General features: G+C 45.1%; 2 protein-coding genes across 5 annotated transcripts in view; both read left to right on the forward strand.

The window, feature by feature from the left end:
- The window catches only part of LOC113010984 (protein FAM151A), a 509,869-nt gene that overhangs the window by 72,354 nt on the left and 409,984 nt on the right, over positions 1 to 27,531 (forward strand). The gene's annotated exons all lie outside the window — the stretch shown is intronic.
- LOC113011010 (casein kinase I-like) lies at positions 1,172 to 26,894 on the forward strand. 4 transcript variants are annotated; one of them, XM_026150373.1, is made up of 12 exons: positions 1,172 to 1,365; positions 5,297 to 6,094; positions 6,437 to 6,506; positions 14,860 to 15,008; positions 15,101 to 15,335; positions 15,737 to 15,822; positions 15,946 to 16,030; positions 16,117 to 16,265; positions 17,698 to 17,778; positions 22,581 to 22,682; positions 23,915 to 24,021; positions 26,046 to 26,894. In XM_026150373.1, the coding sequence occupies exons 2-12, from the start codon at positions 5,822 to 5,824 to the stop codon at positions 26,098 to 26,100; spliced, it is 1,392 nt and encodes a 463-aa protein (XP_026006158.1). In that variant the 5' UTR covers positions 1,172 to 1,365; positions 5,297 to 5,821; the 3' UTR covers positions 26,101 to 26,894. The 4 variants fall into 4 exon arrangements, with proteins under 4 accessions (XP_026006158.1, XP_026006159.1, XP_026006160.1 ...); XM_026150374.1 differs by having other exon boundaries at positions 16,120 to 16,265; XM_026150375.1 differs by lacking the exon at positions 22,581 to 22,682 and having other exon boundaries at positions 1,173 to 1,365.

Genomic DNA, 27,531 nt, shown 5'->3' on the forward strand with positions numbered 1-27,531 from the left:
AATTTAAAAAGCATGTGTTAGGTGCACAAGTTTGAATTTATTTTGGATTTTCTACACAGGCTCATATGGATACAGCCACACTAATATATGGTTAAATGTCCCTTAGCATGTTGCACCTCAGCCAAATGCTTTGGTAGCCATCAGCGAGCTCCTGGTATATTTCTGGTTGGATGTTTGAGCACTGTTCTTGTTACCGTGTTAGATCACATGACTGTGCCAAAGGCGTAATTGTTGATTTGATGAAAAATTCGATTCCATGCACTTTGTGAAGTGTAACGGTACAGCCTCAGGGTCGATGCTAACAGCATGCTTGACAGTTGTGTTCTTATGTGTGGAGAAGTCATCTTTTGTCATCATGGCCAACTAGCTCAACATTTGATTAGAAACTGTCTCCAGAAGGCGTTCGGCGTGTTCATGTGGGCACAAATTTCAGTCAAGCTTGAAAGTGTTGGAGCAGGGACAGCCTCCAAGAGACCTTCCCAAAGTATTTACATCTACAGTTTTCCTTCATTGAGTGCTTGAACCTTCTGATTGTTCAGCGAGTTCAGTTGTAGCCAATCATGATCACTGCTGTCAAATCAAAAGAGACCTCAGCACCACTCATTCAAAGATTTAGGGCAGTGTATAATGTATAGCATATACACTGGACCCTGTGTGGATTAGAGAACAAAATCAATCCAAATTTGTCAGTCGGGTTCTTGTTTTTACAATCATTATAATAACATAGCGTCATATTGATGCCTGTGATGATTTCTATCAACAACAGGTTGAAACAAACTAAACAAAAACCAGCTGTGCAAACAATAATAACGTTGTTGTAACCAGGCTGAGGGTTTTATGGAGCACGTGTGTGTATGTGAAATGTTTAATTTAAAGAGTGTGGACTGTGTGTTTAATGAGAAGGCTGATTGTTGTGTTTTTGTGCCATTTGTCTTTTTGTCTATATTTTGTCCACATACATTTGAGAAAAATATGCTGAACTGCACACAAAAACTTTCATACAGCTTTGCATAAAACACGGACGGTGAGAGTGTCAGAAAGTAGTGGTGAAAGTTAATATTTAAACTTTTCTGCACAAACTGAAGTGTGCGTGGCCCCCTCTCACGTACAGGCGCAGACACGCACAAGAAGCGTTGCTGTGGGTATTCTTCAAAGGGCCCTGCGCTGGTTCCCTTCGTTTACTGCGTAGCTCTCGTCTACATCCACGCAAATTGCGTTCAGGTTCACTGGCGAGCCTTTTCAGCTGGTTAGCCAAACATCCATAGAAAAGAGATGAGCAGGAAAGCGAGACGAAGAAAACGCGAACAGTTTATAACAAGTTAGAAAAACAGAGACCCAAGGTCAGCGTAGAAACATCGAGAGCGGGTACGTACGTGAGCTCTGTCTGTAAACGAGCTAACCGTGTTTGTGTATGAGCACAAATTCGGCGTTAGCCAACATTGGCTATTTAGCTGGCTGCTTATCATGCTAGCCAGCGTTAGCTTCTGACAGGCAGTGCTTAGCTGCGCTAGCCGAATCCTTTAAGTATTCACTGTCGTGTGATTACAGTGGGAGTCATTTTATATGGCTTTGTTCCGTTTACTGTAGCACTGTCTGCAGTTAGCCACTTTAAATTTGTTTCAATGAAGCTGACATTGTCAAGCTGCAGTCTATGGGCCAACCACACACAAACTAATGTGGCCTAAATCTAACTTCCTGCGCTACCTAGCTTGATTGAGAGTTGACGAACAGTAACACCATAATAATTCCCAGCTCTGGCTAGCAGCTAACGTCGTGTAATAAATGCAGGTGTTTAGTTATCAGACTACACAGTGGCTTCTCCCCGTCCTGAGACGTGCTACAGTCCGATCAGCTAACCGTTAGCAGAGCTTCTCAGGTCAGCCTAAAGCTTTCTGTCTGTAGCTGTAAAACGTTGACAGCCCGCGGAACCAGTGAACAAAGCTATGGTTTGCACTCCTTTAGCTTAGCTTTGAAGTATGTACTATTACAGAGACTCAGAAATGAGTAAGAACTGTGGAGTGTGGGTGGCGAGACGAGGCCACGGCGATGCATTTAGATATGCTGTGTTTCTCCTACAGACCTCATGAAGAAGTCATTTCTGTCTGCTAGCAGTTGGTTAAAATGAACGGAGTAATGTTTACAGCTGCACGACAGGCGCTCAGTAGGTTTTAATACGAGCTAATTGATACACACATATCTGACCATCAGATGCATTTCAGATATGGTCTGCTATAAGAGCAGGGATGGTAATATACTGTCATACACTGATTGGCTCAGCAGTGTAAGGCCATGATGGCTGAGATGAGGCCAGTAGTATTGTTTTTAAATCACCTCTTGGGAAGTGCACGCAGGAGGTACTTAGTAAGCAGTGCCTCCAAACTGTGGTCAGCTGGCAGAGGAGGATGTTCTTTGTGTTTGCTCAGGCTTCACACAGGCCAGATGTATGTTTTTACTCACTAAAAACCCCAATACAAATGTTGGAACCAGCCTTTAAGTTTTCATTGCTCTTTATTACAAATTGAGAATGTAAATATTCTGAAACCACCATCCAAATACAAACGTGCAGAATCACATCAAGGTCTCTTATTCTGGCGCTGTGAGTCCGATGTAGGGCTGTGTATGTTACTCTGGTCTCATTAACCTGTAACCTTCAGGTCGCTGGTGATACCTAACAACGTTGGAGTTCATCTTTTTGTTCAGAATCAAGTGATCAGGCTTGTTATTCTGTTTTTCATAATCCGCCCACACCTGACGTCACCCACTCAAAGATTAGGTACAAGCTGTTTCTGAGCTTTGGCAGTGTGCATTTCTGTTCATCTTATAGATTGTATTAAAGATTTGTCCTGCATACACCACACAGATGTTCACTCTCCAGAAAAGTCACAAAAACAGCTAAAAATCTGTGTCAGGTTTGTTGTAAGTGTGGTTTCAGTGCAGATAAAAGTTCAGCACTTAAGATCAGGACGCATGTGTAGATTTCAGGGCTTCATAGATATTTGTTGCATGCTTTGACTGCTTTATTCATTTTCTCAAGCTTATCCAGTTCAGAGTTGTTTGTGGAGTGGAGCCTGTCCCAGAGAGGGGCACACCTGGACAGGGTGCCCCTCTCTGGCAGGGCTGACACAGACGGCCATTTGCACTCCTCATCTTTGGGCAATGTAAAAGTTAACGTAACCCTGCTGACCGCATGTCTTTGGACTGCTCGAAGTCACATTCAAACTCCATCCAGAAAGGAGCTGGTCTGTGTTGTGTAATATGCATTATGGATGCATGTTTTCCAGCATGGATGTTGGTATTCCTTCTGGAAGCCTTAATGAAGCTGTAATTTTGTGTAGTTGAGGTTATTTATTTATTTGTCGTTTTTCCCTGTGAGCTGCTCAACCTGACCAAGAGCTCTGTGTGAGGCTACAGAAGCTCTGCTGTTGCAGGGGATCGTAACAGAGCGACGTTTATAACAGAGTCTAATGTGACGAGCCTTTTTGTTAAGTAGCCCGAGTCCCTCATTTGGAGAACTAAACGTGGTTAAAATAAATCAGTTCATTTTGTCAGAGCCGGTGGCAGCTGCAGGACGTGCTTCGGTAAATGTTATTCTTGTAGATCGGCACTCAGCTGTCACTTTATCAGTGTGGGTGCATGTCGTGTGTTGGGATGGATGCACGTGGAAGTCTGCACGAACAAGCGTTTGTCCCGTCGACGGGCTTCTGCTTCGTCTGTTTCTCGCTCGTCTTGATTGCAGTGCCCACACTTGTTGCTGAAATGAATCATGGGTCTGTGTGTAGTTAAGAGAAACATTTCCAAGCGACAGCAACGGTGCGAGTCGCGTCACGTTAATCCTTGCTGCGCTCAAACTTACTGTGTCGACTGAGGCAGCAGACTCGTGTACAGTCACCAATCGGAGCGCGCCATTCTGGGAAACGCTCTTCTCTTTGCTTCCTCCCGTCCTGCACTGATACTGTGTGATGTCGGGAGCACCGAGCTTCCCTCACCTGAACAAAGTTGGCCTCGTACACATCAGTTACTACAAGGTCTCGGTTTAGGATGGCTGAAACTACGGCCTGTTGCTACTGGTTCAGTTTTATTTCAGAAACATGAAGCACACAAAGCTCATTAGCAGTTTGTCTGGTTATGCTGAGATTAGCTGGTTTTTGTCTTTGTGGTCCAAAGGGAAGTTGCAGAGTGCGCCGTGGTGCACAAACATCAACGCTCATAACATGATGATGTTTGTCCCGTGTCTGCTTTGCTTTCATGACTTTCAGCGTTATCAGCTGTAACAGCATAGAGCTGATGTCTGCTGAGCTTCAGTGTTTTATGTAAACTGTGGTTTCCCTCTAGGTCAACGTTATTGTGTTTCACTAAACTGAATGAAGATACATTTAGATTTCTGACATCATAATAATGCTTATTAAAACTCGGCAGCCTTTACTGAAATGATTTCTCTTCCGGTCACGGATCACCCGTTGCTCTGCTTCAGCGGGATACGGCTCAGTGTTTCCTGTTAGCGGCGTCAGAGGAACTCGCTGCTGTCTCCCAGATTTCCTTCCCCTCGTTGGTCCTTCACATCATCACCGTGAAGTGAACCTCACATCAACACTGCACAAGTCTGACTGACAGTTGAGCTTTTATACCAGTGTGAGCGGGAAACGTTATTCTGACGTGCTAAACTTCACCTTTGTTGGTGTTTAGCTTGGCTTCTGACTCGTGAACCCACGTGAACCTCGGCCCATTAAATATCTACCAGTTTGACTTGAAGTCATTCTTACTTCATGCTTGGACCTCAGTAAGCAGGAAGAGAAAAAGGAGCCTGGAATAGAATAACAGGGATGTGAAGGAACGGATGGAGTGAGAGGAAAACTGCAGGAAATGAAGGAATCGGAGTATCCAGGATGGGTGTTCCTATCAGAGGAGCCAAACACCAACCGGGCCTCCTGAAGGCAGATGTGCTCTGGTTTTCTGTTGCCATCCTGTGATGTCTGTGACGCGTTTGAAACTCCAGACTCTTACTCCATGAAACGTTGTTAGATTTAAAAAGGGGCAGTCGGCTGCTCCTCTGCCTTGTAATGGCTGCAGCACAACTATCAGCTGTGGGTTTCTTTCCCGTCTCAAGCCTGAAGCTCTCACAGAGTTTCATGCTGCTTGTTATCTGAGTGGTCCTTTAATGTAATTTGAGTTCAGCGCTCTCAGATTAACCACTCTTCTAATGAGGAAACTCTGGTCCACGTGCTCTATAGTTCACACAGTGAAAATGGCGGCACTGAAATATTTGATATTCATTTTTTTCTGTTTTTTTTCTCCTTAGGTGGTTCAACACGCGGCATTGCTCTCACCCAGGGGTCAAAGCTTCACCTGTTGTGTCACAGGAACAAGCAGCCGGGTTGTCTCTGTGGGACACGTGCACTAAAGCCAGCTAGCTTACGCCTGTGCCACTAAAGTATTACCTGAGTGTCAGATGTGGAAAAACCTCCCGACTCTTCCTGTCTGCTGTCATGTCTGAACCTGAAGCTGGTATAGCTTCCACGTCCACAATAGCATGTTAGCATATGGTTAAATACGGGCCTTTAACCTCATCCTTCCCATTAGCATTTCTGGCCCCTACAAGGGGGTTTACAGTCATTCGTGGTGGTCCCCCTCACCCCTTCATCTTTTCATTTCTCATTCATTCACTCATCCACATCAGCTCCACCATACCGTCTCTGCTGACTAAAATCAGCTACAACCAAGCTGCCTCCGCTCTGATAGGCTAACTGCTAGGCTTTTGTTTTGGTGGTTATTTTGGTTGTATGGAATCGGCTTAATCGTGGAGAGGCCAGGCTACCACAAACTGATGGACTTTGACAAGCGAGGAGTCGGGGGAGGAGGGGGCGGGGGAGGAGGCGGAGGTGGTGGAGGTGGAGGCAAGGGGGAGACAGAGGATGTGAAGAGGATGTCTGGGGTGACAGGGAGCCGACCGGGGCACGGACGGGGAGCTGGCTCCAACTCTGGGGTTCTGATGGTCGGCCCAAACTTCCGGGTTGGAAAGAAGATTGGCTGTGGGAACTTTGGAGAGCTTCGGCTTGGAAAGAACCTCTACACCAATGAATATGTGGCCATCAAACTGGTAAACATACGTTTCTGCTTGTTAACATTTTAGAACTGTAGCAACACATCTGGTTGGTTTAACAAGGATACATCATAGGATACATACGCACGGTTAAGCTGACGTCTGCCTTGAGCTCAGGGACCGCTGCACAGACGCCATCAGCTTACTGGTCACCTCCTGTTGTTGTTGATCAGTTTGACCAGGTGGGGAACTCTGTGGTTCCAAGCATGTGGAACGCCTCTCGTCCTGATGTCAATCAGTCGATTAAAACATCTGCGCTCAGATTCAAGGTGTCCTGATGAGCTCATTGCTGTGAGGTTAATTCTAGTTTGTCTAAATTAACGTTATTCTCTTTTGTAGGAACCAATTAAGTCACGAGCGCCACAACTCCATCTAGAATATCGCTTCTACAAACAACTGGGAAGTTCAGGTGAGGTCTCTGTGCTTACCCCCCTCCCCATTGGACCCAGTGTCAGCTGAGACGGGCACCAGCCCACGTGCTGGATGAATGCTACGAATGAGCTGCATTACTGACTCTGGAGTTGTTTTAAATAGCTTTTTAGTGTTTAGTCCTGAGCTGTCATGCGTTCTTAGGGCTGGGCAATATGAGGAACATCTCATATCAACGTACGCGATATACAAATGTCATTTTCAGCCGCAGAATTCAGGAGACAAAATAAAACCGTTGACATTAAAAATGTGCTCCTTTGTGCTTATAACATATAAAAATTATAAGATTAAAAAATGTGACGACCTCAAATTACAGAAACCAAAGTGCAGACTGACGTAGAGCAGTCACAGGTTCAATTCAATTCAATTTTATTTATATAGCGCCAAATCACAACAAAAGTCGCCTCAAGGCGCTTCATAGATACAGAGAAAAACCCAACAATCATATGACCCCCTATTAGCAGCACTTTGGCGACAGTGGGAAGGAAAAACTCCCTTTTAACAGGAAGAAACCTCCAGCAGAACCAGGCTCAGGGAGGGGCGGGGCCATCTGCTGTGATTGGTTGGGGTGAGAGAAGGAAGACAGGATAAAGACATGCTGTGGAAGAGAGACAGAGGTTAATAACAGATATGATTCAATGCAGAGAGGTCTGTTAACACATAGTGAGTGAGAAAGGTGACTGGAAAGGAAAAACTAAATGCATCATGGGAATCCCCGGCAGCCTACACCTATTGCAGCATAACTAAGGGAGGATTCAGGGTCACCTGGTCCAGCCCTAACTATATGCTTTAGCAAAAAGGAAAGTTTGAAGCCTAATCTTGAAAGTAGAGATAGTGTCTGTCTCCTGAATCCAAACTGGAAGCTGGTTCCACAGAAGAGGGGCCTGAAAACTGAAGGCTCTGCCTCCCATTCTACTTTTAAATACTCTAGGAACAACAAGTAGGCCTGCAGAGCGAGAGCGAAGTGCTCTAATAGGGTGATATGGTACTACAAGGTCATTAAGATAAGATGGGGTCTGATTATTTAAGACCTTGTATGTGAGGAGCAGGATTTTGAATTCTGGATTTAACAGGAAGCCAAAACTATGGAACGCCAGGACTGCCATAATGAATTAATTAAATACACCATTAAATAATTAATTAAATGTGGCAATAATTAATTAAAATTGGAATTAATTAATTAAATAAATAGTTATGATATATGTAATTAATTAATTATTGACACATTTAATTAATTATTTATGTATTTCACGTTTTAATTAATTATTGACACATTTAATTAATTAATTATTGACATATTTAATTAATTATTTATGTATTTCACATTTTAATTAATTATTGACACATTTAATTAATTATTGACACATTTAATTAATTATTTAATGATATATTTATTTATTTCATTTTGGCAGTCCTGACGCCTGGCTCTCATCATGAAATAATTTTATCTGTCAGCCTCACCCATCAAACTCAGGGGGCGGGGTTAACGCTGATCGAGTCAAAACCATTGCTTTGGCCTGGTGGCCATTGTTTCTAGCACACAACCGGCATGTGGAAGCTAACAGAACTGAGCTTTGAAAAACCCTGTTTGTGTGTTACCAAATACCGTTTTAATATTTTTTTAGCCGAGAATGTAGTGGTTTAATCTTCATGTGTCTGGTCGGTTTGTCAAGATACAGCCTCTTTGCAAAAGTGTTTCGATGATTTCGGAGATGTCTGCCCAGTCTCACGGCAAAGCGTGGGATAGACCCGCTCGCCTCGCAAGCAATCCCACCGACAAAGCGCAGGCCCCGGTACACAGCTGTAGTAACCCCCGCTGACTTCTTTTACTGAGGTTATATTTATCGGTGTTTTATTTCCTGATGTTCTTATGTGTCCTACGTGTTTCAGTCGCCAATTCTGAATTATAACTAACATTAAAAACATGTTTAAGGAGGAGAGAGAGCAAATAAATCTGTTTAACATCTGATCTTTGGGTTTTTGTTCAGTAATCAGCATGACCTGTGTATAAACACATAAAAGAGATAACGTTGGTGTTTCCGTCATGTAGTAACTGCTGGCTTTAACTGTACAAAGGTTGTTCGACACTATGAAACACATACAGACTTCATGATGTTCGGCTAATATTTTTATTGTGAATATTAATCATGCTGACCTCGCTCTGTACACCACGCAGCAAGGTCAGCATATCCACGATATCCTCAGCTCCATGAGTTAACACAAAGTTTCCCAGCTGACTAACTAACTGCCAACTATTCCAGAGACGTGAAAATATACAGCATAAAGAAAAGTGTAAGAGACTCAGCAGCAGATTAGAATAACAGTTTGTGGCGTGAATAAGACACGGCGGGACCACGAAGCAACGTTCAGAGTCATCTTTATTTACATCTCACCACACCACAACACCCCCAAACCCCTCAGTCCCCGTGTTTTTAACTAGGCGGGCGTGATTAAGGATGCCGTGCAGGTGCGTCCGCCCTCCCTGCACGGCACCGCAGACCACGCCCCACCACATACCCCCATCGCCCGATTGAGGCCGGGGAGCCATCCGGCCGAACCTACTCCCCCACCGCCAGTGGGAGAGGGAGTCAGCCCGGACAGCTGGCACCCCCAGGCCCCGGCCAAGCGACGGGGAGGTGCGAGTTCAGGCGGCCGCCCGCGAATCCAGCGGCGCAGGCAAAGCTGGTTCGGAAGTCGGACACGTGACAGGTGCACCCGGCGCGGCCGGCACAAGCGTGAGCCCCAGCTCACAGGTGGCTGGGCAGAGGTGTGGCGTGTACAGGCCTCTGGTGGTGGTGAGGCCGTTCTGGCGAGCACGGCGATCTCAAGCGTGGCGCCCGCCTCGCTCGCCAGTTCCACTCGAGCAAGCTCCCCTGGCACTGGGACCTCCAGCTCCTTGCGCGGCCCCTCCGTCACCGCTGTCGCTCCCTGCTGGAGCAGCCCATAGCGCGACTCCTCCGTCACTACTGCTCCCTCCGCCGCCACTCCCGGCTCGAGCAGCCCCTCATGCAGCTCCTCTTTCTCCAACCGGCGCAGACCCTCGCGCACCTCGTCTGCCGCCTCCGGTTGGAGCGGCTCATCCACCACTCCCGGCAGGAGCAGCCCTTCACCTGGCTGTTCCCCCTCCTCCGGCAGGCGCAGATCCCCGCGCGCCTCGTCTGCCACCTCCGGCTGCTGAGGTGCCTCACGCGGCTCCTCCACCGCTTCACTGTCCTCGGGACACACCTGTGGGGGTGGCGCCCAGGCCCAGAGCAGCGCCGCCAGCTCCCCAATCCTTTCCAGGTGCCGCTCGGACTGGTCCTGCAGCTCTTCCTGCTGGCGACGCACCTCCGCCGCCTGCTCCCGCTGGGCGGCCGCCATTTCGGCCACCCTCTGGGCCAGCTCCTCCATTCCCTGGCTCCGATATGGACCCGCCGTGCTGCCTCCTGGGTTTCGGCACCAATGTGGCGTGAATAAGACACGGCGGGACCACGGAGCAACGTTCAGAGTCATCTTTATTTACATCTCACCACACCACAACACCCCCAAACCCCTCAGTCCCCGTGTTTTTAACTAGGCGGGCGTGATTAAGGATGCCGTGCAGGTGCGTCCGCCCTCCCTGCACGGCACCGCAGACCACGCCCCACCACACAGTTATACATTTAATAAATCACCAAATGAATCCAAGAAACGAGCAAACCTGTTCCGACAATTTGAATTTGTATTCCCTCAGCTGCAGACTCGCTGCTGTTTAAATGTTTGAAAAGGAAGATTAGATATAAACAAACGTCAAACATAGACTCAGTCTGCCTTCACATTTGATATGAGGCCAGCACGTATAGTGGCCTCAGCAGGCTATTACTGAAATACACGTGCTATATCATAAACTATGATATAAACAGGGAGGTCCTATTAACATGTTTAGTTTTAAAGGACACCTTCCTGCCTTTAGTCTCATTCATGAGCAGTATTCGTTTTCTTCTAACATCCAGAAGTCTGCACAATGTGTTTCATAGTTTGTAACAAGCCTTTGACAGGTAAACATAACATGACCGAAAAAGCAAGCAAAAAAAAAAAAAAAAAAAAAGAGAGAGAGTGTTGACATAAGAAGAGAAAATGCTCTCAATTATGGAGACAGGCAAATGGTTCATTTATGTTTGATGTGTGTTTATTCCTCCCTAAATATCGTCGGTGAAGTTCGCCATGCACGTCAGATTTTCCTGCGCATTTTTATACCTCTGCCAACAGAGAGAGAAAAAAAATCACATTCTAACAGACAGCTGGTGCTTAGAATACAGTTGAATAACTATTAAAAAACAGATGATATTTAGATGATAGTTCAGTCTAACACATGTGCCAGTGAACCATTAAACGTCTGTGAAACTATGCAGTTATGAAACGTAACTTTAACCTCAGCCAAACCGATTTGCTCAGTTGTAAATAAAACAGCGAAGTAAACGTGACCCGACAGACAGAACCTGAGTGAATGAAGTCCAGCGTTTAACCACTGAGAGCTAAAACTCAGCTGAGGTTTGAAAGCTGTGTGCTGGTGATTTGACATCAGCCGCTGATGAAGCTGTTCGCCTATAAAGTGCTCTGTAAGGAAACAAGCTCCAGCAGCTCTGCGCTCGGGGAAAATACTATATTTACTTATCTTGTGCAGTTAAACTGTGACTATCACCAGGTAACTAGGCGTGTTTCTTGAATTAGCAGCAGGTGTTAAACAGCTGACAGATGAGGAGGAGGATGCATGCAGGTAAACTGAGGGTCTGCTGAGCTGATCGCTGGTTTCGTGAGAAAAATGTCAGCTCGTTCTTTATGTTACAGAAGCACAGAGACACAAGACCAGGCGGAAAGAGACGATCGTTCGGTGAAAATGAGAATCTGCGAATGCAACATGTGGAACACGGAGAGTGGAATATGTAAACAAACCGGTTAATGTACCCCCTCGGTGCGCTCTGCATGCTAACTGTTAGCAGAGCTAGTGAAATCTCTGAAAACATCTGAGCACTTTTGCAAACATGTTCTATGTTGACAACCTGACCAGACATATGGCGCGACATTCGCGGCTAAAACACTGTTAAAAGTGTAGCTGGTGACAGAAAAACGGCCTGTGATTTGATCTGCATTCTGGGATAACTGGCTGCCCCAAGTCTACACAAGCAATCGATTATCTAGGATCGACCTGTTTTGACTTACTTTGCACGGCAACCAATCAAATGTTAGAGAAGCTGCATGGGCAGCGTTAACCCCGCCCCCTGAGTTTGATGGGTGAGGCTGACAGATAAAATTATTTCATGACGAGAGCCAGGCGTCAGGACTGCCAAAATGAAATAAATAAATATATCATTAAATAATTAATTAAATATGTCAATAATTAATTAAATGTGTCAATAATTAATTAAAATGTGAAATACATAAATAATTAATTAAATGTGTCAATAATTAATTAATTAAATGTGTCAATAATTAATTAAAATGTGAAATACATAAATAATTAATTAAATGTGTCAATAATTAATTAATTACATGTGTCATAACTATTTATTTAATTAATTAATTCCAATTTTAATTAAGTATTGCCACATTTAATTAATTATTTAATGGTGTATTTAATTAATTCATTATGGCAGTCCTGGCGTTCCATACAAAACAGGAGAAATCTGCTCTCTCTTTCTAGTCCCTGTCAGGACTCTTGCTGCAGCATTTTGGATTAGCTGAAGGCTTTTCAGGGAGTTTTTAGGACTTCCTGATAATAATGAATTACAGTCGTCCAGCCTGGAAGTAATAAATGCATGAACTAGTTTTTCAGCGTCACTCTGAGACAGGATATTTCTAACTTTAGAGATGTTGCACAAATGGAAGAAAGCAGTCTTACATATTTGTTTAATATGTGCATTGAAGGACATGTCCTGGTCAAAAATGACTCCAAGGTTCCTCACAGCGTTACTGGAGGCCAAGGTAATGCCATCCAGAGGAAGAATCTGCTTAGATACCATATTTCTAAGCTTTTCAGGGCCGAGTACAATAACCTCAGTTTGATCTGAATTAAGAAGCAGAAAGTTAGCGGCCATCCAGGTCTTTATGTCTTTAAGACATTCCTGCAGTTTAACTCATTGGTGTGTGTTATCTGGCTTCATGGACAGATAGAGCTGGGTGTCATCTGCATAGCAGTGAAAATGTATGCTATGTCTTCTAATGATGCTGCCTAAGGGAAGCATGTATAATGTAAACAGAATTGGTCCTAGCACTGAACCCTGTGGAACTCCATAATTAACCTCAGTGTGTGAAGAGGACTCTCCATTTACATGCACAAACTGGAGTCTATTAGATAGATATGATACAAACCACTGCAGCACAGTACCTGTAATACCTACAGCATGTTCTAATCGCTCTAATAGGATATTATGGTCGACAGTATCGAACGCTGCACTAAGGTCTAGCAGGACAAGCACAGAGATGAGTCCACTGTCAGAGGCCATAAGAAGATCATTTGTAACCTTCACTAAAGCTGTTTCTGTGCTGTGATGAGCTCTGAAACCTGACTGAAACTCTTCAAATAAACCTCTGCAGATGATCTGTTAGCTGTTTGACAACTACTCTTTCAAGGATGTTTGATATGAAAGGAAGGTTGGAGATTGGCCTATAATTAGCTAAGACTGCTGGGTCTAGAGATGCTTTTTGAGTAAAGGTTTAACTACAGCCAGCTTGAAGGCCTGTGGTACATAGCTGATTATTAGAGATAGGTTGATCATATTTAAGATCGAAGAATTAATTAATGGCAGGACTTCTTTGAGCAGTTTTGTAGGAATGGGGTCTAAAAGACACGTTGATGGTTTGGAGGAAGTAATTATTGAAGTTAACTCAGAAAGATTAATTAGAGAAAAAGAGTCTAACTTAACATCAATGGTACTAAGAGTAGCTGTAGATAATATTACATCTGTGGGATGATTATTGGTAATTTTTTCTCTAATGATAAAAATTTTATTTGTGAAGAAGTTCATGAAGTCATTACTGGTTAACGTTAAAGGGATTGTTGGCTCAACAGAGCTCTGACTGTTTGTCAGCCTGGCTACAGAGCTGAAGAGAAACCTGGGGTTGTTCTTATTTTCTTCAATCAGTGATGAATAGTAAGATGTTCTGGCTTTGCGGAGGGCTTTCTTATAAAGCAGCAAACTATTTCTCCAGGCTAAAATGAGGATCCTGTTCTTTGGGGCGTGGGGAGACGTTGACATGCTGAGTTTAAAACACTTTGTTTTGCAGTGGACGACCTTTCAGCTGGTGGAATAAATTTGTGGTACTGCTGCCTTTTGCAGCAATAGTTTTACGGTTTGTAAAAATGCTGCAGCTTCACTGGTGTGGAACTGGTTTAGCTTTCGTCCGTCAGATACAACCAAACACTATTTTTGGTAGCGCATGCTAGCGGGCCGTCGTTATTACCGTGTTGTTTGGAAAATACGGCGCACTTAAAATCAATCCTTTGATTTTTCTGAAAGTTGACAGAGCCCCTTATAATCCCGTGTGCCTTATGTATGACCTCTGGTTGTGTTTACTGACCTCGAAACGATTTTATGTGCACGGCGCTCGAAAATCTGTCAGATGTTTCAGTACGACTTTGCTAAGCTACGAAGCCGCACCGCTTGATGGATTGTTGGAGCTTTACGGCTATCGTAGGCGGAGCGATACGTACTGTGCTTCAACATAATGTTACCGTACTGTGTGTGTTTAACCTCTTTAAGTTTTGTGGATATTATACATGGTTATTCTGAGGATATGTCGGCCAGTTTCCACTGGAAACGCCAGCAAGGAATTTGCACTGTTAAAGTTTATATAACTTTAATGCACATAAAAAAACAGCTGCTTGTTTAAGTGGAAATGCATTGATGGGGTTTTTTGCACTAATAAAGTTGTGGAGTTGTAAAGTATTTTGTCTCGTGTCAATTATATCGTCAGTTATATCGTTATCACAAATTTTCAAATGTATATGGTGATGAATATTTTTGGTCATATCGCCCTGCTCTAGTTTGCACTATAACTTGAATAGTACAGTTTTCTGGTGCGTGTCAGACCTCCCATGACCAAGCCGTGTCCGTGCTGCAGCGGCCGCCCCTCATTTAGGAATAAGGTCCTCGGTTTGTCTTCACCGGCCATGCTGGGATTCCCCACGCCTGCATCCAAACCGTGAGAAAGTATCGTAAACAGTGGATTTTGCGAAACCACCAAACAAACGATGGCGTCTAATATGAGACAATAGATGTTTCTTCATATCGCACAGCCCTACATGTTATTATCTGTTAAAATGAGGAGTGATCACAGTCCATCAACTATGCTTTGTTCTTCCATTGGACACCCAGAGGGTGTACCCCAGGTGTTTTACTTTGGACCATGTGGTAAATACAATGCTATGGTTCTGGAGCTACTGGGACCCAGCTTAGAAGATCTGTTTGACCTCTGTGACAGGACTTTCTCTCTAAAGACTGTACTTATGATAGCCATACAGCTGGTAAGTCAGTGTTCACATTTGAATGTTCAGACGTTAACCACCGGTAGTTTACCGAGCCGCTGAATCGGTTCTGCTCTCGTCTTGTCCCCTAGATAACTCGCATGGAGTTTGTCCACACCAGAAGCCTGATCTATAGAGATGTGAAACCCGAGAACTTCCTGGTTGGCCGACCGGGTTCCAAGAGGCAGCACACGATCCACATCATCGACTTTGGCCTGGCGAAAGAATACATTGACCCAGAGACCAAGAAGCACATCCCTTACAGAGAACACAAGAGTCTAACTGGCACTGCTAGATACATGAGCATAAATACACATCTAGGGAAAGGTGAGCGTCTTCATCCGGTCATATATTCACACATGGCAGGTGCCCACATATGACAGCAGCTCTTGCATTGTGTGCCCACTGTGCCAGCTGATAATTCACATTAACTTATTTTAACATATGTGATATTTACAGTATTTGCCTCGGTCTTAGTTACACAGGATGCATTCAGACACAGTACTAAGTGCTGGTGAAGGACTGAAATTGCAGCTGGTGCCTCAACACGTGAAACTCTGAAGAGAGGAGCTGAGCGTCACGTGTTCAGCCTGACTTTGTAACGAAGTGATGATGTGGTCAAAGACTGTTATGACACATTTACCATCCTGGGGCTGTCTGTAGCAGACTGTGTCATGTTGTTACGGTCCAGCCATGCCGTCTAAGCCTGGTCTCTCGTGTTGTTTCAGAGCAAAGCCGGCGGGATGACCTGGAAGCTCTGGGCCACATGTTCATGTACTTCCTGCGAGGCAGCTTGCCCTGGCAGGGACTCAAGGTGAGGAGACGGGCAGCTTTCCATCGGTCCAGCCCCTTCTTGTTTTCTTCGCCTGCCTCTCTTGTTGGGACTTGTCTTCAGTCACTCTGCATACAGATGGCTCACTGTGTGTCTCTTCATTAGGCTGACACTCTGAAAGAACGTTATCAGAAGATAGGAGACACAAAACGAGACACCCCAATAGAGGTCCTCTGTGAGAACTTCCCAGGTTTGTATTGACTTGTTAGAAAAGCCTATTTCATGTGTGCGCCTGTGTGGGTTGGGTGGTCTCATACCTGTCTGTGTATGTAACAGAAGAGATGGCCACCTACTTGCGGTATGTGCGTCGGCTTGACTTCTTTGAGAAGCCGGACTACGACTATCTGAGGAAACTCTTCACAGACCTCTTTGACAGAAATGGATACGTCTTTGATTACCAGTACGACTGGACTGGGAAGCCACTGGTTAGTGTGTGTGCGTGTGCATGTGCGTGCGTATGTGTGTGTGTGTCTTGAACGCACGTTGTGGCTTGTTGCAGGCTCAGAGCTAAGGTTGGCCCAGTACATGAGCCAACCTTAGCTCATGTACTGATTGATGGGCTGTGTTTACAGGAACTGAAACTGCATCAGTTTAGATCCTGTCGTCCGCACAGACGCAGTTCCTCATGTATTCTTCGTTATGCAGCATTTTATATGAACGGCTGGAGCGAGGGTGCCAGAAATCACAAACCAAAGGGTGCCCTTACAGTCTGTCACCAAGGGTCAGGCCACAGGTTCTGATGGCCCTGAACATGGGTGGTTATTAGAAACAGAACGCACTGCACCATAACAGAAGAGAGGGAGCCATCTTTAACAGGGGACGGACTCCCTCTGCAGGCAGACTACACACCAACGGAGCAGTGGGACCAGCAGCAGTATTTAAGCTGTTTGCAAGTTGGTAGACAGCAGAGCTAACAGTGTGTGGGCTCTGTGGGCAGCAGGAGTGGTTCACATCTTAGTGAAAAGGGTTTAAACTAAGGGGTGACTGTGATTACAGGGCTGTATACGTGCAGGCGGGGCCTCAGATATCACTGGTGATCCAGTTTGAATGCTTGACTAGAGGTGTCTCCAGCCAGGGCACGTGGGAGTGTGATATCCCATAATATGTGTTGGAACAACTGAAAGCCAACAGCAATTTTCAGTGAGGAACAGCTGCAAAAAATAGGAGCACTGAGCTGCACCCCCGAGTACGTTAAAACGACAAAGTTTATAAAAAGAGTTGAACTGCTTGGAGAGGTAAAAACAGTCTCCCTCCACGGTTCATTGCGTCTCTGAGAACAAGCTGAACACAGTGTCCAGCTCAGCTGTCTGCAACAGCACTGCTTATTTCTACTGAATTATACAAAGCTGACTTATTATAACGTTTTCTTTTAAAACAGTCGGACTGACTGCGCGGTGTGCCCCGCTGCGACTGCGCGGTGTGCCCCGCTGCGACTGCGCCGTGTGCCCCGCTGCGACTGCGACTGCGCGGTGTGTCCCACTGCGACTGCGCGGTGTGTCCCGCTGCAACTGCGCCGTGTTCCCCGCTGCGACTGCGCCGTGTTCCCCGCTGCGACTGCGCCGTGTGTCCCGCTGCGACTGCGTCGTGTGTCCCGCTGCGACTGCGCCGTGTGTCCCGCTGCGACTGCGCCGTGTGTCCCGCTGCGACTGCGCCGTGTTCCCCGCTGCGACTGCGCCGTGTGTCCCGTTGCGACTGTGTTAGTGGGTGAATGGAGTGTTCCACACTGATGTTTCCTCAGTAATATTAATGTGACATGTCGATTGACTCCAGCTTAAGCCCAAATAAGGAAACGTCTGATAGCACAGCTGTGTATTAGCTGTGTACATTTTCTGTGTTAACCCTTTGTTTTGTGCTTAGCCCACTCCGATTGGTCCGGTGGCCAGCGAGACTCCACTTCAGACGAGCAACCGAGATAAAGCACCACAAACCAAAAACCAGGTAGGCACTGATTATAGACAAACGTGGAGCATGTCCTCGTTAGTGTTGGCACTCAGGGGTTCCCTCTGTAACAACAAACCACAGCAGGAATACCCAGTTAAGGCTGAACACAATAAACAGAATAAGTTATTCATTCTTATTCTTCTATTTTTGTACTACTAAAGTACCATGATTACAAATATTTTAGTGATATAATATCGATCAGTCATATGGGTGGGATGTTGAAGCCTGTTTTACTGTGCATGGCTTAAAGAACTAAGGTGAGGCATGTCTTTCCCCATAAGTGTTCATAATGAAGCCACCACAAGAATTGCACTTTGATTATAGAACTTTTGGGTTGGGTTATGGTTTGGTCATGGTTATGGTTTAGTCATGGTCATGGTTATGGTTGGGTCATGGTTGTGGGTATGGTCGAGTCATGGTTATGGTCGAGTCATGGTTATGGTCGAGTCATGGTTATGGTCGGGTCATGGTTATGGTTATGGTTGGGTCATGATTATGGTTGGGTCATGGTTGTGGGTATGGTCGAGTCATGGTTATGGTCGAGTCATGGTTATGGTCGGGTCATGGTTATGGTTATGGTTGGGTCATGGTTATGGTTGGGTCATGGTTGTGGGTACGGTCGAGTTATGGTTATGGTTGAGTCATGGTTATGGTTGGGTCATGGTTGTGGGTACGGTCGAGTTATGGTTATGGTTGAGTTATGGTTATGGTTATGGTTGAGTTATGGTTATGGTTGAGTTATGGTTATGGTTGGGTCATGGTTATGGATGAGTTATGGTTGAGTCATGGTTGAGTCATGGTTGTGGTTGAGTCATGGTTGTGGTTGGGTTATGGTTATGGTTGAGTTATGGTTGTGGTTATGGTTGAGTTATGGTTATGGTTGGGTCATGGTTATGGTTATGGTTGAGTTATGGTTATGGTTGAGTTATGGTTGTGGTTATGGTTGAGTTATGGTTATGGTTGAGTTATGGTTATGGTTGGGTCATGGTTATGGTTGGGTCATGGTTATGGTTGGGTGGGCAGAATAATAAAACATCCAGAACCACACCAAATGTATTTATGCTTATGGCTATGGGTAGTTTTGTTTATAACCATGTTGAAGATCGGAGTTGAGAGTAGTGATGTCATGTATGATGTCATGTATGGTCTTGTGGAGAGTGCTGCATTATGAATTCTTTTCAGGGTATATTCAGTCTGTGTATAGTGACACTTTAGTCTGTTTTAACCTGCAGGCTGCTGTTCCACCTCGATGGCTTAGTTGGTGGTAGCAACATGTTTCAGGCTCACTGGGACATGTTTACTGTGGGATTGCGTCGCCTCTTCACCTTTTTAGAAGGCATTTGTTTTCTTCTCTCTCACCGGTGTTTTGCTCGTCCACTGCCGAGTGTTTTATTTTTGATGAAGTGAAGATCAGTGTTGTGTTTTCCAGCCTTGTCTCTTACTCACAGATTTCTATTCTTAAAGAGCCTGTGTGCAGTTTTACACTGACAGACACCTTCAGCACATACCTGTTATTTGTCATTATAAGCCCACTGTTACTGCTTTCTTGTTATTTACAGCAGGTAAAATAAATCTTGAACATATTAGTTTTCTAAATAAATATATTTGTAAATGGCATGAACTTCTCACTAGATGTTGATAAACAACACAGGAAATGACAGAGAAAAACTAGTGAACACATGAAGACTGTGTGGACGTCCTAACACCTGCTGAAGTCTCTAAGTAATTAAAAAGTGATCCTGCCACTAAGGCTACGTTCACACTGCAGGCGAAAGTGCATCAAATCCGACTTTTTTTGACCCTGTGCGACTAGGGATGGGTCCCGGTATCTGGTGCCATTATGGAAAAAACACAAACTTTGTCCAAAGACCTCTCATGTTCAGCTGTTTCCCACTTTTTCTTTGGTCATTTTAGCCTTTTTGGCCAGGGTGAAGGGAGTATCTGCCATCAAACAAGAAGACAGCAGCATGTAGCTATGATGATGTTTGCTAGTTCACCTTACATGCATTAATGTAATAACGTGGTTAGCCTACTCAACGTAAATTACACACGAACAACATGAAGCTACTCACGCAGAGAAGAACAGCTGCTGCTGCATCATCATCCTCATCATTTCTGCTACACTGGCAGGGCGGGGCCAGGACTCCGGGTCTGATAACAGGCACCACACCCGCAGTAGATGTGCTCGGTGTGAGGTCTCGCAGCAAGCTATCAAATACGGCGCATTTCTCGGCTTTTAACAAAACGCTATGCGTCGCCAGGTGTTTCATCAGATTCGAGGTGTTACCTCCTTTGACAGTATCACAGTATCAGCTTAAAGCACTTGTTGCTGCTGAGTTTGCATATTTTGCTGTGAAGTACAGCCAGACTTTGACCGCTTCACCTTGGACATTTTTAATCTGTAGCTCTGCTCTAAAAGAACGTACGTACCTGGGCCCGCCTACTATCCTCGGAAACGTAAAATGATTGGCTAGAATCCAAAGTGTATCACAGCTCAGGAAAATAAAGCACCGAAATGTGCGCTGCTTTTCGGTCTGGTTACTACCGTTTATGTCAGAACATACCGGTACCCATCCCTATTGTTTAAGCACTGCTTCCAGCCAAGAGTGATGCCATATATGCCCCATAGCTGCAGAAAAGGCTAACATTGTTATCTTTTTACAAAAAAGAGCTGAACATGAGAGGTTTTTGGACAAAGTGTGTGTTCTCCATTCTTTAAGCACCGGCACCATTTCAAAAGTACCGGTTTGGTACTGGTATCGGATAAAACTTAAACAATACCCATCCCTATGTGCGACCAATATCCGATCATGGTGTGACAGTGTGAATGGCGCGAATCCAAGATCTTCAAATCTAATCTGGGTCACTCTCGTATGTGGCACTGAATCCGATACATATCTGTTTCAGGAAGCGACTGCTGTTTGATGGTCACGTCGCACTAAATCCGTCTTTTACGTCACTGACACAAGACAGACGCTGATTATCAGCGACGGAGAAGACATCGTGAACGCTTCCTGACCATCCTGTGAAACTGTTGGGAAGACAATGTTGGAGAAACGTGAACATTTTATTTGTACTGTATAATCTGCAGCTATCCTTTGAAGCAGCGCTCCTCTAAAACAGCAATCAGGATCATTATTAGGCCAAATATAAATAATAAAATAACTTTATAACTTAAAGCAAAATTGGGAAACGTAAAGTCCGAAACAGTCAAACATACTGTTGCTCTGGGTCTAAACAGAGCGCGTTGTGTGACGTCTTCTTTTGTGCATGCGGCTGCTTTGAGCGTTCACACTAGAGCGCGTTTGCTGTCGCATTTTATTTGTAGAGTGAACGAGCAGACAAAAAAATCAGATTTGATCCAAAAATTGGAATTGAGCTTTAAGACCTGCAGAGTGAACGTAGGCTAAGTGCACATTGATACCAGCTGGCTCAGGCCCAACCAGAGGCCTATAAAAAGTTTCACCCTGAAACCTCTCATGATGTCATGATGTGACCTCTGTTGGCACTGGTTCCAGAAGCTTTACTGGACTACTGAAGGTTCCAGTGAGCTCTGTTAATAATAATCCAGAAGTGGGAAAGACATCATTTCACTGTAAACCAGGTGCTTCCTGCAAGGTTTCAGACGCAGACGAGTGAAACGACTTATCAGCAGGTACAGTTGCTTCAAAGTAAACGATAAGTAATGCACTCGTATGCACGCTCACCACGCAAGACTTCATAGCTGAAGCACAAACATAATGAGGTACATTTAAAGTTTGCTGAACAACATTTAGACAAGCCTGGGAAAAACTGGGAGAGTAGAGTCTGGTCACATGAGACCAAAACTGACCTCTGGATGCCAGAATACACCCCATGTTTGGAGGTGAACGGCACTGCACCCCCAAAACACCAAATGGTGTGGGGCTGTTTTTCAGCATACAGCACTGTGATTCAAATAATTAAAGGATGAGTGGAAAAATGTCCTGAGAGTCTTGATAAAAACCTGCTGCCACCTACCAGGATGATGAAGATGAAACGAGGGGACAGTGATGCCAAACACAGCCAACAAACTCGGTTAGTTTCAGAGAGACAAACCAAAGCTGCTAGAATGACCCGGAACCTTCTGGACTGTGTGGCAGCACGGCGCCTGTGTGCACGTCTTCATGTGTTCAATGCTTGATCCCGGTGTCATTTCTCATTATTACACGTACTTGGAAATGTGCAAAGAATCAAAGCGTAGCTGTTTTACACTGAAAATAAAAATGAGCACATATATTGAAATGTGTGCTTTGAATGATTAGTTTTGTACAGCCACGCCAGTGTGAGACCTTTGATGCTGTTTCCATAGTAACCCTATAAGAAGACCGCCTTTGTTCTGGTGGCGGTGTTTTTGCTCGCACATGCAGACCCAGCAGAGGAAGCATGCATGTTTTTCATGTAGTTTAATATGATGACCCAGCCTTGAACTGTGGTTTAGCAGTTAGTCCTCATGGTAGGTGAAGCTGAAGGACCCTTTTTGTGGGGGTCTCCTCTCGTGTGCACTTTCCTGTGCACTCTAATGCTACTGCACACTTGAGTGCTCACCTCCACCAAATACTGACCGTTTCTTTTCTGTTTCCTTTTCCACTCTTTCTCCATTCTCATCTCTCCTCACCCGATCCTCTGCTCCATCTGCCTTTCTGCTCCCACCACCTCCTCTTTCCATCTCCCAAACACTGTTCCACCTCACCTCTGCGGCCCTCCTTTCCCATTACCAATTCACCTTTCCTCTTCTCTACCTCCACCCTTCCTGTTTCTCCTGTGATCGGCTCCTCTAGTCTCCAGAGGGGAAAGGCAGCGAGTCCCAGCCCACTCCAGTGACCAATCGAGAGCTTCTGGGCTCCCATCTCACTGCTGATAGGCTGGGCGGGTCTGTCCAGGTACTGAGAGGAAGGGTTGGCTCTGTCTGTCTGTCTGCCTGTCTGTCTGCATGACTTCCTCTGTCTCTGCAGAAGGGCTGATCTCAAGTCTGTTACAAAGCTGAAATATCCCCACACGCGGGACCAGTTCTTACCACATCATGTTTGATAGTGTCCTACATTAATTTGGCAGTATTTATGTCTTCACCCTTCTGTTACTGTCAGCTTTAGAGGGGGGGCTCCTCTGTAGATGGAGAAGAGGTTACAAAGGTCACGTGATGATGTTTGAACACATCAGTGACAAAGAACCATCAGTTCATAATTAGCAGATTAGTTATTGCTGAAAAACCAAAAGTGGAACTTGTGGCTCTGCTGATGAAACGTTTAGTCAAGTATCCAGATTACTTAAACGTGTTGATCATCGTTTGTGTGCACAAGTTACACCTTTTCCAATTGCCCGATCAAAGATCAGCTGGTGAGGTGGACGTGTCGGTGTTGCTGTTTGCCTCGAATACATGTGACATGGTGGTAACAGCGTCACGACGGCAAACACTTTATCTGGCAGCTGTGTCGTGCTGCGTGTCGTGCCCAGCAAACGTGCGGCGACATCAAATCAAATGTTTGGTCTGTGATTTCTGCAGGTGTGGAAGCAACACGCAGAGCTTCACAGCAGCATGTGTAGCACTGTGAGATAAATATAATGAACAAGGCAAAGATGATTTGTATACACGAGTCTGCTGTCATGTTGCTAAACACGTGTCCCCTCTGGTGACCTGTGAGCATTTGGAATGGCGGTGGCGTGTTTTTAACACAAAGCGTTGGCAGCTGCTTTGGTCAGACGCACGCTCGGCCTCGTTCTCGTCACTTCTCTCTGACGTGTGAGAGGTTTGAGGAAGATTTCAAAGAAACGAAAAAGCAAACATTTTCATCAGCAGTAGAAACCGCGTGAAACAAACGGAGCCATCGAGCAGACGTGCCGTGTGTGCTGCATGGCAGTAAAACATGTGGACGTGTGTGCAGAGCTGTTGTGTCCACATCAAGCTCAAATTCATCCTCTCGTCTGTGTATGAAGAGTTTTAGTGTTTAATGAAAAACCCCAAATTGACCCCAAACGCCACCTGGGTGGGAACGAGCAGTTGGATCTGACTGAATGTGGACATAATGTCGACTTTTTTGATTTCTTTTCTTTGTTCCACCAAATTTCAGAAGTGTGACCTCTGTGCTCATCACGCTTCTCCAATTCGGTCCTTCAGGTGATGAGTTCAACCAACGGTGAGCTGAATACGGATGACCCCACTGCAGGACACTCCAATGCACCAATCACAGCCAACCCAGAGGTTGAAGTCGCTGACGATACCAAGTAAGAATTCAAGAATTACAATCTTTTTTTATTTTTCACTTCAGTGTAGGTTCAGTTTTTTCTTTCAGCTCAGATTTAAACTGAGGAAACGAGACGTTCCTGTGGGCGGTGCTGTAACACACTCACACCCAGCATCACTGCTTCACACACACAGTAGACTTTTACTCTGAAACTTCCTGCTTCAGGAAGTGCTGACTCTGCATTCACTGTATGTTGACAAACCTGTCACAGTGCTGTGTGATTGTATCATCAGCTAGCTGTGCGCCTCTCAGCCACTGCACAGGCTGAGCCCATCTTTGGGGATAACACAGTAATAACTGTTTTGGGAACATTACATATTAATAATGTAATCAGCAGTGATGGAGCAGACGATGGGACACACAGGAGGCTATAGAGATCGACAGACCACGTGACTTTCGTGCATTGCATTGTGGGTACGAGTGGCAGCAAAGTCGAAACACTGCATCAAGCGCTAGTATTTCCAGCACCGCTAATCATTAATTCTGTGGTTTTAATCCCTACTTGCATTTTATTTGCCCCCAAAAACAGCTCTGTACAAAACGACAGAAACACGGCAGCTCTGTACGAAGACAGAAAAGTAGGAGGAAAAACTGAAAGGAGTGGAAGGGTCAGACCCACACGAGCACAGAGTGGAGTAAGCACGTTAGCGTGCTGCACAACTTTCATCACGCACACATTATTATTATGTGGTCCTAAGTGTGAGCGCACACACTCAACATGTTTAGTAACTTCAGATCCTGCAACAAGCCCAGGGCCAGTTTACTTTGGTGATTTGGACGATTCCATCTCACAGCTGCTGTTACAGACCAACACCATGTATTTGTCCTTTCAGGTTGTAGTGTTACACAACATTTTCAGATCTAGTAGAAATAAAACGAGTGTTTCGTAATTCATTCAATTTGTTGTCTTTATTTATAACTGGCATTATTGTTTCGTTCTGTTACAGAGTCTTACAGGAAAGAGGCAACGTTGTAAAAATCCATCAGCTTTATTAGCTGCTTCGGTGAAAAACAAATCAACAATGCAAAACAACATACTGAAACAGTTATTCATCACTTGATTGCTTCAATACAACACTTGGGCACATGTATGCAGACGTTTCGTGGCTGTTTTGATCTCGCGCTCTCTCTTCACCGATCAAATCTGGCTGTGTTAGCAGCTTTAAACTCGGTCTGACCCAGGCTGATGGAGGGGCCCAGTCTGGATCACATCCCAGCATTTTGTAGGCTGGTTTTCCTACAAAAAAACACAACAAACATTAGTCCACAAAACCACAGTGAACAAAGCAGCAAAGCAACGAATTCAAATCAATATAAGATTTATTTGTAACCTACATCAACAAAAAATGTTGAAATGCTTGGAGCAGACTAACCTGTGAGCTGCAGTGTTCTGGGACGTTATATTTGGTCTTCGAATGGCTGCAATCCAGGCCATCCGTCGCCTCTTTGGTACTTCGGAAACATGACTTGAACAATTTCTCTTCCACGATGGAATCCGATAAAAACGATCTCTTTACCCGTCGGCTTCCCCTGGCTGTCATGTGACTATTGCAGTTAATAATACAACAGCTTCTTGCCATTCTTTGTTTCTTTTTATCACTGTGTGACTGTTTTCATATGAAAGCCTGCGTGCACTAGTACCACTTGCCACTCGTACCTACAATCCTTTGCGGTTTTACCCCAGAAATGACGTCACATTTTTAATCTGTCATGGGCCTCTTTCACTGCAGGAGCTACTGGGTGTTTTTTGGGTGCTGCACACCTTTTTATTTGTGCCCGTTGCAGTATCGCCCCCTGTAGGAAGTCTTAAAACGCTGCCACAGCAGGGCAGCATTTTAAATCCCCAGCAGAACAAAGGAAGGGGATCGGTGACAGCGTGCATGCACCACATGCTCGGCTATGCAGCATGTGGTGCGGTGTGGCAGCATCACCGTGGCTGCTGCTGTGCACAGATACACAGAACATGTAAATGACAGACTGTTAACAGCAGCTTGTGTGTTGCAGGTGCTGCTGTTTCTTCAAGAGGAGGAAGAGGAAAGCTCTCCAGAGACACAAATGAAGACAAACAAGGGAACCTGTGGCTCTCCTCTTCACATCTGTTCTTTTTGTTTCTTTCTCTCACCCCTGTCCTCTTCCTCACCTCTGCTAACGGGTGTTAGCTGGTATACTGGTTTCTACTGGTCTGGACCGAGCAGTGAAGAGAGCGTTTGCTGCCTCTACCAGCAACGATCCCCTTGTGTATTTATGGCCAAAGACTGAAGTGAAACCAGAGCAGCACAGACTGCTGCAGGGAAACATGTGGCCGTAAGACTACAGCTGATGGACTGAAAAACAAGTTGGCGACTGGATTCAGCTGCTTTCCTGGCCGACTGGCTTCTCACTTTCCCCCTTTCCCGTTACTGAGCGGTTCAGAGGAGAGACGAGTGTGTTTGTGAGGATATATGAGAGAGGACTCCAAATACAAGCGTGCAATGAGTCACACGTGCACACCCACTGCACACTTTTCTGGAGCTCATTGCAAATCGATTTCATGGACAAAGAGATGCAGCTCGCGCAGTCATTCAAGTTTTTATTCCTTAGGGTCAAAGGAAGAGCACTGTGAGTGGACTGGACTATTTCCTGAAATGGACCAGGCTCGGTGAATTCCTGAATCCCTTTCAGAGGAAAAACCCACGACCACCAGAATCAAAAGTTTAAAAGAAGTTTATGTAAAATCGATGCTTTGTTTCCTGTTTTAATTTGTAACTAAAAACAGAAAAGACTTCTGTTTTCATCCTGCTTTCCCATGATTTCAGTTGTTCACAAACTTTGTGTTTTGTAGTTTCTAGTGTGTTCCTCAAAATGTTTTTTTCCTAAATAACTTTTAATTTTCTTTTTTTTCTTTCCCCCTCTTCCTCTCTGGGTTGGGGGATGGGACGTCAGATAACTCCATTAAAAAACAACCAAACAACTTTAAAGCTGAGCTTCATTCAGGCTGTAATCCGTCCATTCATGTGTTTCTACCTCTCACAAACCGTGCTGGCAGCCCAGAGTCCAGTCCTTACATTCAGCCTCTACTGGGAAATGTTGAGGACTAGACCCAGAACACGCCTGTCATGTTCTACAGACTGCTGGGGCTGCTACATGTTGGCATCATTGACCGTGTTCAGCAGCTCTTCCCTCAGGTTTATGTGATGCTTTCATCAGCTCCATGTACACAAGGAGTCAAAATAGTTTTAATAAGGAAGTAAAAACACAAGTGCAGTCACTACGGTAACAGCACAATAGATTTCTTTGTATTCATAAACACAAATGCAGTACAAGCTGCCTGTGCTTTGACAGTCCTGACATGAGAATGCATGAACTGAACTGATTTGTCAACCATTCATTAGACTCTGTTTAGACTGAGGCGGGCATGGAAGCTGTGAAAGTGGTGTGAACAGGGTCCAGTGGGCTGGTAATGTGTGCAAAGTCCATCCTGGTTACCTGTTACCATGCTTACATTTCCTGA

Source organism: Astatotilapia calliptera, chromosome 18 (assembly GCF_900246225.1).
Source record: "Astatotilapia calliptera chromosome 18, fAstCal1.2, whole genome shotgun sequence".
NCBI classification, from domain to species: Eukaryota; Metazoa; Chordata; class Actinopteri; order Cichliformes; family Cichlidae; genus Astatotilapia; species Astatotilapia calliptera.